The following is a 9,850-nucleotide window of genomic DNA, read 5'->3' as shown; positions in this document are numbered from 1 at the left end:
TCTTTACTTTTAAATATAGTGCATGTGTTACATTTCCAAAATGTACATTCTAAAATCCTTAAATATTTCTTCTTGCCTTTTGCAGGAATGCAGTCAACAGCAGGAGAGAACAGTTGTGATGGCACACCTGGTGGGTCTACTGGGTCGGTGGTTCAGGTGTGCTTTCCTAATGTGCAAGCCTCTGTGCTAGACTGCCTTAACCGACAGCGTGAAGATGGACAGTTGTGTGACCTCTCCATTCATGTTCAGGACCAGGTGTTCAAAGCTCATCGCTGTGTATTAGCTGCGTCCTCACCTTACTTCCATGACCAGGTGAGTTTCAGTTGAGGTGTGCTGAGTGCTAGGTAAATGAAGCAAAAAGAATTTGTTTACACCATGAAGTAACATACATTTTGTGTCAGACATCATCTGAATTTAGTCTTTTTGGCCACTCTACATTTACACTTGAATGTGATGAGATACAGGTTTAGTTGCCTGTAAATAAATTAATCAGCTTTTATTAGCGTATTATTAGCGTTGTTAGAGTGTACTTTATGAATATGCTTTTTTGTTTGTTTTTCTGACCTGCTGGTGAGCATGTGGTATTTGTCTTCATGCTTATGTAGTTGTAGGTAGATATAGGAAATGCATAACATTTTTGTTGGTTTGAATATGGCGCAAACCACCTGTGAATGTGGTTTAAGTGATCCAATTACACCTTCTCGGTATGTTTACACCTGGCTCTTCTTGTGGGAAAGTGTGATGTGATTACCTAAGATGCAAGGTGTATATTCTTGACAGGTGCTACTGAAGAATATGTCTACTGTGTCCATACCAGCGGTCATGGATCCACTGGCTTTTGAGAGTGTCCTCAGCTGTGCGTACACAGGGCAGCTGCGAATGCTGCGTGAAGACCTTGTTAACTACCTCACTGTTGGGAGTGTACTTCAGATGTGGCACATTGTGGACAAATGCACAGAACTACTCAAAGAGGCCAAGGGAGGATCTAGTGGACCGCAGGTAACCGGTGCTGCCCCAGAAAACACCAGATGTAGTAGCAGTGGTAACAAGGATGCCTACGGAGATGTAGGAGACACTCAGACTATGGAGCAACATCCTAACCGTCCCTCATTGGGTGAGAGTCAGTCTCCCAGCAGCACAAATTATTTCAGTCCAAAAGATGCTAGTTTTGGTGGGAATATGTTGAGTACTGGAACAGCAGGAGATGGAGGTTTGAATTCCACCCCTAACTACTGCATGCCATCCAGTCGAGAGGAGACTTTTCTAATTGAGGAGGAGGAAGAGGAAGATGACGATGAGCTCTTGTACCCAAGGAAACAGGAACGGGGGAGCAGCAGGAGAAAAAAGTCCATCCCAGCTTCTGATCATGAAATGGGAGAGAGTGACAGTTTTGGAGTGTCATCCTACCAAGATGGAGAGTCGTCCCCACCCCAGAAACGCCCCACCTATAGTCAACCTAGCATTATGCCTCGTAAGCAATGGGTAGTGGTAAAAACTGAACGCTCCAGGGATGACGACCTTATTGTAGTTTCAGGAGAGGAAGGAGGTGAAGATGAAGAGGAGAGGGAGCTGGAGATTACAAAAGTGCGAGAAAAAGAGAGGACTTTTAATATTTCGAATGTTAGGACACTCTCTGCAGAGCTTGGCACCAGGGAAGAAATGGAAGCACAGGTAAGACACCTGTTTTCAAGGTTTTTGATCTTACTCAAATATTCCAATGTATTGTTCATTTCTGATAGCTAAAAATTTCACAGGTTGACTTCTGTCAGTCCTCCGAAGACTACCTCAAGTTTGAAAGTGGTATAATGGAACAGGCATCATCACAACACGCTCTTGAAAACCCCAGCAATCGGGGAGTTTCTGCATTATTAGGTTCTGTTCAGTCCACTACTGCAAGAGCCCAGCTTTTCCCACTAGACATGCAAGGCAATCAAATCCTCCTTTATAATCAGTCTACTCTAGACTCTTCTCCTCCACTGGGTGTTTCAGGAGGATTGCCTGGTGTGTCTTTAAAAGGGAATGTGGAGCATGGAGCCGTCCACTTGTCTGGACAGGTTGGAATGGATGGCGGATTAGAGGGTTTAGATGGCAGTGGAACTGGCACCTCAGGCAAAGTTTTTATGTGCCACTGTGGCAAAAGGTTTACCCACAAGAGCATGCGAGACCGTCACATTAACATGCACCTGGATCTGCGGCCTTTCCACTGTCCTGTATGCGCTAAGAAGTTCAAGATGAAGCACCACCTCACAGAGCACATGAAGACACATACAGGTTTAAAGCCCTACGACTGCCATGGCTGTGGGAAGAAGTTCATGTGGCGTGACAGCTTTATGAGGCACAGGTCCCATTGTGAGAGGCGCAGTGGGATCACGGTTAGTAGTGAGGTACGAGGATCAGAAGGGACAGTGGTCTCCCCACCACATCACATTCAGCACCAGTCTTCAAGTAGTGAAGGTACTCAAGGAAGCAATGCTGGTAGAAGTGGAATTCCCGTTTTGTCTCCACATAACTCAAGTTCCAGTAACAGTGCAGTATCTTGTTTGACCATGGCAGTCCCTGGACCTATTTTAGGGATAAATAACCAAAGTGGCATGTATGGTCTTGGTTCTGGTGTTCTTGGGTTGGGAGTAAGTCATAATGTATGTGAAGAAGAGGTTAGTGAAGTTAGTGTTGATGAAAGCAGCGTCACTTAAGTTAGTACGTTGGATGGTTTTAGTAGTTTCTACCATCTCCATGTCTTCAAAAGTGGGAAGCATTATCTTGCCATTGTCATCTAATTGAAAGGGACCATATGTATAGTTATCTGAATATTCTAACACCTATATTTTGTGTTCTAGTGCATGTGCCAAATAATGAAAAAAGAAAATTTTATCAAGTTATCATTCTTAGAGCACTTATATTCACAGAGTAAGAGATATTTAAAGTAGTCTGCTATGGTGACTAAATGAATTCAGAGTAACATTATTCTGACTTTAAATATATCATCAACTGTTGCACACACAATGCCTCAATAGTATGAGATGTTCATCCTGTCTCATTTTAAAACGCCATAGATTGCAGTAGCTAGTTTTATGTTAGGTAACTAGGTCTGTTCTTTTCATAAACGTTCAGAGAGAACATTTGCCATAAACTTTGGGAATTTCCTTTTACAGTTTGCCTAAGCTATGTTAGGGGCTGCCTCTTAACAGTACCCCATTAACCCAATGTGCCCTTTAAGCCCACTTTGATTTTTGAAGTCAAAATAAATTAAAATAAATTAATAGATTGTGCTACTTATTATTTTAATAAAACCAGCCATTTGCCGTTTCCATGTCATTTTGTAATGAACACCAATCATATTCGCGAATGTTGATTCTGCCATGCCTGTGTGCATGCGATCTCAGTGGACCTCACACAGTCTCCAAATAATTTTGATATATTGAGACCTCTCAGATATCATCACTTTTCCAGGCACTTGTTTGGTAAGTATATTTACCTCATATAAAATGTGAGATTAATGTTTTGACGTTTGTGTATTTTGTCAGTTTGTGGTGTTTTCCTTTTTATGTAGTAGGGCACAAAGCCAACCTCTAGGTCAACCTACTCGCTTCATTGAGAGATACACTGTTAAGTGTATACATAAATACTGAAGTTTTTCTGATTTGTTTTTCTTTTGTCTACAAATAAGCACATCATAAATTGCTCTGGACCGTGCTATATTTTCATAAATCTTTTTACAGGTGGGTGTAAAAGTTACAGTGCTATAAGAATCGTGCTACCTACAGCAAACACAAACAATATGAATGATAATTACATAATATTTCAGCTCTGTTTTATGCATGATTATATAATATATATATTATTAACCATTAGTCAGTATGGAACCACTTAGGCCCAGAAGATTGTTTAAGCCCACTTTGTGACAGTGTTTGACAACGCATTATTTTTACATTTTTTAAACTTACTGACCACATACTGTAACTGTAATTAGATACATATATTTCTACACATTGTTTAGAACTATTATACTAGCATCAGCTAATCAATAAGTCAATAAGAAAAGTGTCAAAAATAAACGACAGACCTGTTGCCTTTACCATGATGGCAAAAATAATATACTTGTCATTCAAATGATAGGGAAATAAAGACCTGCAAAAACAAACAAAGACAAGGAAATAAGTTCTCAAATAAAATTAATAAACAACATACACTCAATTTTTAGTACATGACCTGTACTGTGTTAAATGTTTTTGTTTTTGATGGTTATTATTTCAGGTGATGGAAGAGAAGAAAAATATACATATAAAGCATTAAGAAATGGAGAGGGGTATTTTTCATTATTTATTTACTTAACACACAACTGAATAAACGTGTTTTTAATTATTTGAAAAGGACAAATGTTTATATTTTGTTAATACGTCATGTTGTGGGCTTGTTTGGAACACACACACGAGTTTAACTGGTGCCAGAGTACCAATTAACACCTGCCAAGTTTTGATTATTTTAATTAACTAATGAACACATTTCCAAATGAGAGATTAATTTGGCATTTTTTTTCCAGAGATATCAATTACAAATCAGGTCAATAAATATTATAAACACCTGAAAAATATTGGTGGGCTTGATGGGCACACACCTTTACAGCTACAGAAAGGCAAGTCCTAAACATGGAACTGCTAATGAAAAGTACAGAAGTGACATAATCAGGTTGTAATCTAATTGAAATATACAAGTGTCTGGTTTCTGCCACTAAGTAGATCTCTTATGGCTCAGTGTACAACTGATCTTTTCTAGATATTATACAACTTTAATATGCTAATCATGATAATCACAAACCTCATTTAAAAAGGTTTATATACATAATTGCATAAATTAACTTTGCTTGATAAATGTAATACATTAGAGGTAATGTACAGGGGTTGGACAGTGAAAGTGAAATACCTGTCATTGTAGTGTGGGAGGTGTCAGGGCTAAACTGGAGCAGCCTGGTGGACAATCTTCATTAACTCCACACTGCACCAGTAAGACCATGTGCATCCAATGGTTCAAACACTGTGTCCTGAAGGCGGTGCCGTGTATCAGGACGACAATGCACCAATACACACAGCGAGACTGGTGAAAGACTGGTTTGATGAACATGAAAGTGAAGTTGAACATCTCCCATGGCCTGCACAGTCACCAGATCTAAATATTATTGAGACACTTTGGGGTGTTTTGGAGGAGCGAGTCAGGAAACGTTTTCCTCCACCAGCATCACGTAGAGACCTGGCCACTATCCTGCAAGAAGAATGGCTTCAAATCCCTCTGACCACTGTGCAGGACTTGTGTATGTCATTCCCAAGACCAACTGACACTGTATCGGCCGCAAAAGGAGGCCCTACACCGTACTAATAAATTACTGTGGTCTAAAACCAGGTGTTTCACTTTCATTGTCTAACCCCTGTACATTAGGCTACATCTACACAGCAGGTACAAATTTCCTAAATCCTGTTTTGTCATGTGACACAGATGTGTCATTTGTGTGGCTCTGTAAACAGCACAAATCTCATTGAATTTTGAGTTTGTAAAATCAAATTTGGGCCACTTTCATATGTGGTATTGAGATTGGATCCATATTAGATCTGTGCCAGTGTGACTCTGAACAACCAGATCAGAATTCATGTGACTTTTACATCAGCATTTTTGTTTTAATTTGAGGTGGAAACGATCTGGTCAAAACATTTTTGTTTTTTGAAAAATATTGGGAAATGGAAAAAAAAAAATGTGACACTCGTGAAAACGTGGAAATGTGTGTTGTGTTTTTATAAAACAAACGTGAGGAAAGCTTAAGTAGTAGTTGTATATCAGTTTTATATTTGTCATGTCGGTATGAAGCTGCATACAATGGATCATGGAAATATTAAACTCATGATGTCTGTGCTAGTTCTCTTTGGAGACATTTTCTTCGTGAGAGACACAGGAAATTTGCGCTTAGGGCAAAAGAAACATACATTCACGTGTTAATCTTTCATGAATACCCTGTTTTGTTCTGTTTTTTTTTAACATAGAGCAGAATGTTGGCATGGATGTGGCAAGGTTTTCTCCCACATTCTAACAACATACATTAGTAGGTGGGGATTAGCTAATCCAAAGTGTCTATGTATGTGTGTGTCGTCCTGCGCCCAGTAATCCCGGGGAGGGTCTGGTCCCTCCGGGCCACTTTTACCTATTGTGTGAACATAGCTCAAACTGTGGTACGCGCACCACTGACGCTCAGTGAAGAGGTGGTATGCCAGATGACCTCGAAAAGTGACTGCTTAAAGAATTAATTAATAACTAAAAATTTTAAACTGAAACACATTCATGTGTAAACTACACAATGTTTCAGTTTTCATAATTATGCTTTAATAAAGAAAAATAATACAACATGGGTCTACGAATAAATGGTAAAAAATATAAATAAAGCCCAGTTTTAGCTTCTTACTGAACGTATGCAAAGACTAGACAGACAGGAGCACTTTGGATTTTATTACAAAAAGAACAAAATGCACGAGAAATACAAACCGAGACCAACCCCAGAAAGACAAAATCTAGAGACAAAAATAAACAGAACACTTAACTGAAGTACACCACCGAGGCTGATCTTCACATCATTAGAGCCCTTAATATATGAATAGAGTTTATTCTCAAAACACTTGACAAATGTGTAAATGTCAATCCACTATTTAAAAACAAGTCACAAATGTGTTTCTCTATTCATGAATAAATATATCCCACCGTCTTACTGTATGCAATTTGTTTAAATAAGTGTGTGTGTATATTATATATATATATATATATATATATAACACACACACACGTGTGGAAGATGAAATTAACAAATACACCACAGAAAATAGGCGAATGACTTGATCCACAAATGCATTTTCAGCACTTTATAAATATATATTAAATTTGATATTTGTGACTTTACACTTATGTATGAAAACCAAAACATGTATTAATTTAACTGTATTTACACGAATTGCAGGCTGTGAGTCACAGATATTTATTTTGTGAATAATTAAACATGTGACTAATCTCTCTCCATTTTAAACACTGTTTAACAGCGCTGCGTTCCTTCGCCTACTTACACAAGTGCTGGGAACAGCTGCTCCAGGTGCTGTGCTGTTTTCACATTTAGCCTGTTTAAGTACATATTAAAAATTGACCTCTTCTCGTTTTTATTGATCTCAAAATGCTTATTTCCCCAAAATTTTATATGATCTCATAAATGTATAATTGCAGTTTAGGCATTTGTATTCTCAATATTGTAGTAGGACATTCATAGGTGGTGCTTGGAGGATTTGTTTGATAATTGGTGGTACTTGCTCTAAAACGTTTGAGAACCACTGAAGAAAACCAGTTTACAAACTCAATTTCCTGAAACGTTGGACATTTTCTAAAATGCAATAAGAACAACACTCTGGTTTGGCATTTCTGTTTAAGCTTTATTCAACTGACAAAAGCACAAAGAATAGAATTCCAATGTTTTCATTGAACAAATTGTTGTAAACACATTTAGGAAAAACACTCCAGAAAAGTCCAGATGGAGGAATGTTTGCTACTGTGTTATATCATTTCACAATGTGCTGTAGATTTGGAGAGCGAGCAGGAGGGCCAAGCGCATTTACTGCATTGTTGTAGCCCATACAGAGTGAGTCTCTGCATTGTCTTGCGAGAATATCCATGGTCTTCCTGGGATTAAAAAAATTCTCTTGATGGCAGCGTATCTCTCTCTAAAAGCCTCCGCCTCCTGAAACATGGACTCCTCTGACCACAGCACACATTTCTACTGTGTTTTGAATCATCTGAGGTGAACTTGGGCCCAGACAACACATTACAGTGTAGAGACAGAATTAATTGGAAATGCTTGTAAGCCCTGTTGGCTATATTTATCATGCCATGCCGTCTGATGTATCAAATATCACTATATTGCCAAAAATATTTGTTCATTTGCCATCACACACACATGACTTTGAGTGGCATGACATTCTTAATCAATAGGGTTTAGTATGACATCAGACCACACTTTGTAACTTTGTAGCTATAATATCATCGGATCTTCTGGGAAGGCTTTCCACAAGGTGGTGTGTTTATGGGAATTTCTTTACTATTCTTTGATTATTCTGCTCTAGAATCCAGTGGAGATATGCTTTACACCTTTTCATCTGACACTTTGCTGATGTAAGGTTTGGATGCAACTCCTTTGACATTGAGACCCATTCCATGAATCTCTCTACGCACCGTTTTTGAGCTAATCTTAAGGCCACTTGAAGTTTGTAGATCTGGAGCGATTGACTCTGCAGAAAGTTGGTTAAGTTAGTATTGACGAAATTTCATGAACATTTCAAGCAGTCTGCATGCCTAGCTGCTTGGTTGTATACACCTATGGACCTGGAAGTTTTTTTTAAAATTCAGGAACACCTGAATTAATTGAAAGAAACTAAACAGACTAAGGACACAAACAGACCTGAGACGAGAGATACAAAGACTGACTTAAAGGGAAAGAGTAACAGAGAGACTGGAGAAAGCAAATTAAGAGGTGGAATGTCCAACAAAGAAGCACAGAGACAAGGGAACTTAAATGAACACCACAGACAAGGGACACCTGGACTGATAACGAGGGGGCAGGATTACAAATGACATTGACAAGAAGGAAGAAAAGCGGGACATGGGCGGAGACATGGACAATAACAAACAGAGCCATGTGCCAAGTGAGTACACCGCAGGGAAAACAGACACGACAGGACAAGGGCGTGACATGCATGATTTCATAATCCATCCATCCATCCATTATCTGTAACCGCTTATCCAATTTAGGGTCGCGGGGGTTCCAGAGCCTACCTGGAATCATCGGGTGCAAGGCGGGAATACACCCTGGAGGGGACGCCAGTCCTTCACAGAGCAACACAGACACACACACATTCACTCACACACTCACACCTACGGACACTTTCGAGTCGCCAATCCACCTGCAACGTGTGTTTTTGGACTGTGGGAGGAAACCGGAGCTGATTTCATAATGTGAAATTTATTAAATAATTTAATGTGTTACGTTAATATTACTAAATATAAAATAGTCTTGTCTAAAGTTTAATTCACTGATAAAATGATGAATGTGTTGAACATTTTCTGTCATTTGGATAAATACTAAACCTTAAAAAGCAATTCTGCAGTAATAGCCTCCTTTTTATAAAGAAATAACACTCAAATTTAAGGCATTCGTTTAAGAAATGGAGTTGATATGAATTAAATGAATATAATTATCCAAATAGTTCATAAAACGTAAACAAATGAACTCAAAGGAAAAGAAAATGAATTACGTTTATCCAAATCTCTTGGGATTTCTGTGATATCGCGACATATGTGATGTGAACTCGCGGGCTCACATAGCAGTGAATAAGGTTGAGACACGCCTCCTCTGCCTCTCGCCGTGTCTAACTGGTGGATTCGTTTGTCCATTATCTGTGTCTCTTCCGTAATTGGTCCGTCCGTCAATGTTTTTGTTTGAAGCTGACCAATGAACTCTCAAGAAATCAATGAGGCCTCCATGATTTATTCAGTCAACGTCGTTTGAAAATGACTATTTTCGCTGAGGTTGGTGCGGCGCTTTTTAAAGCAGCGACGAGGAGAACGGGGCTTCAGAGCTCAAGGGCTTTCAGTCAAATGATGAAGAGGAATAAGGAAACAATGTATCCATCTGAAGACAGGTAAGTGTATTAAAAATAAGTAAACAAATAAAACACCTTTGTTTTCTAATATCTCAGTAATAACGGACTCAGTGTGTGGCTAAAAACTGCTAACGTGCACGACGCTTGAAATTAATGTGTGATACAATAGCCGTAAACTT

The 9,850-nt window shown here is 38.9% G+C and overlaps 1 protein-coding gene across 2 annotated transcripts in view; it reads left to right on the top strand.

The window, feature by feature from the left end:
- Positions 1 to 6,267, top strand: part of zbtb22b (zinc finger and BTB domain containing 22b) — an 8,707-nt gene extending 2,440 nt beyond the window's left edge. Inside the window, exons 2-4 of one of the 2 annotated variants that reach the window (XM_066675421.1) lie at positions 86 to 312; positions 781 to 1,671; positions 1,755 to 6,266. In XM_066675421.1, the coding sequence (XP_066531518.1) occupies positions 88 to 312; positions 781 to 1,671; positions 1,755 to 2,693 (2,055 nt within the window). In that variant the 5' untranslated portion in view covers positions 86 to 87 and the 3' untranslated portion in view covers positions 2,694 to 6,266. Of the gene's footprint in view, positions 1 to 85; positions 313 to 737; positions 1,672 to 1,754 lie in introns of those variants that run through there. The other variant, XM_066675422.1, reaches the window with a different exon arrangement.
- The last annotated feature ends 3,583 nt before the right edge of the window (positions 6,268 to 9,850 follow it).

Source organism: Hoplias malabaricus, chromosome 6 (assembly GCF_029633855.1).
Source record: "Hoplias malabaricus isolate fHopMal1 chromosome 6, fHopMal1.hap1, whole genome shotgun sequence".
In the NCBI taxonomy this organism is placed as follows: Eukaryota; Metazoa; Chordata; class Actinopteri; order Characiformes; family Erythrinidae; genus Hoplias; species Hoplias malabaricus.
This window is presented reverse-complemented; position numbering and strand designations above follow the sequence as displayed.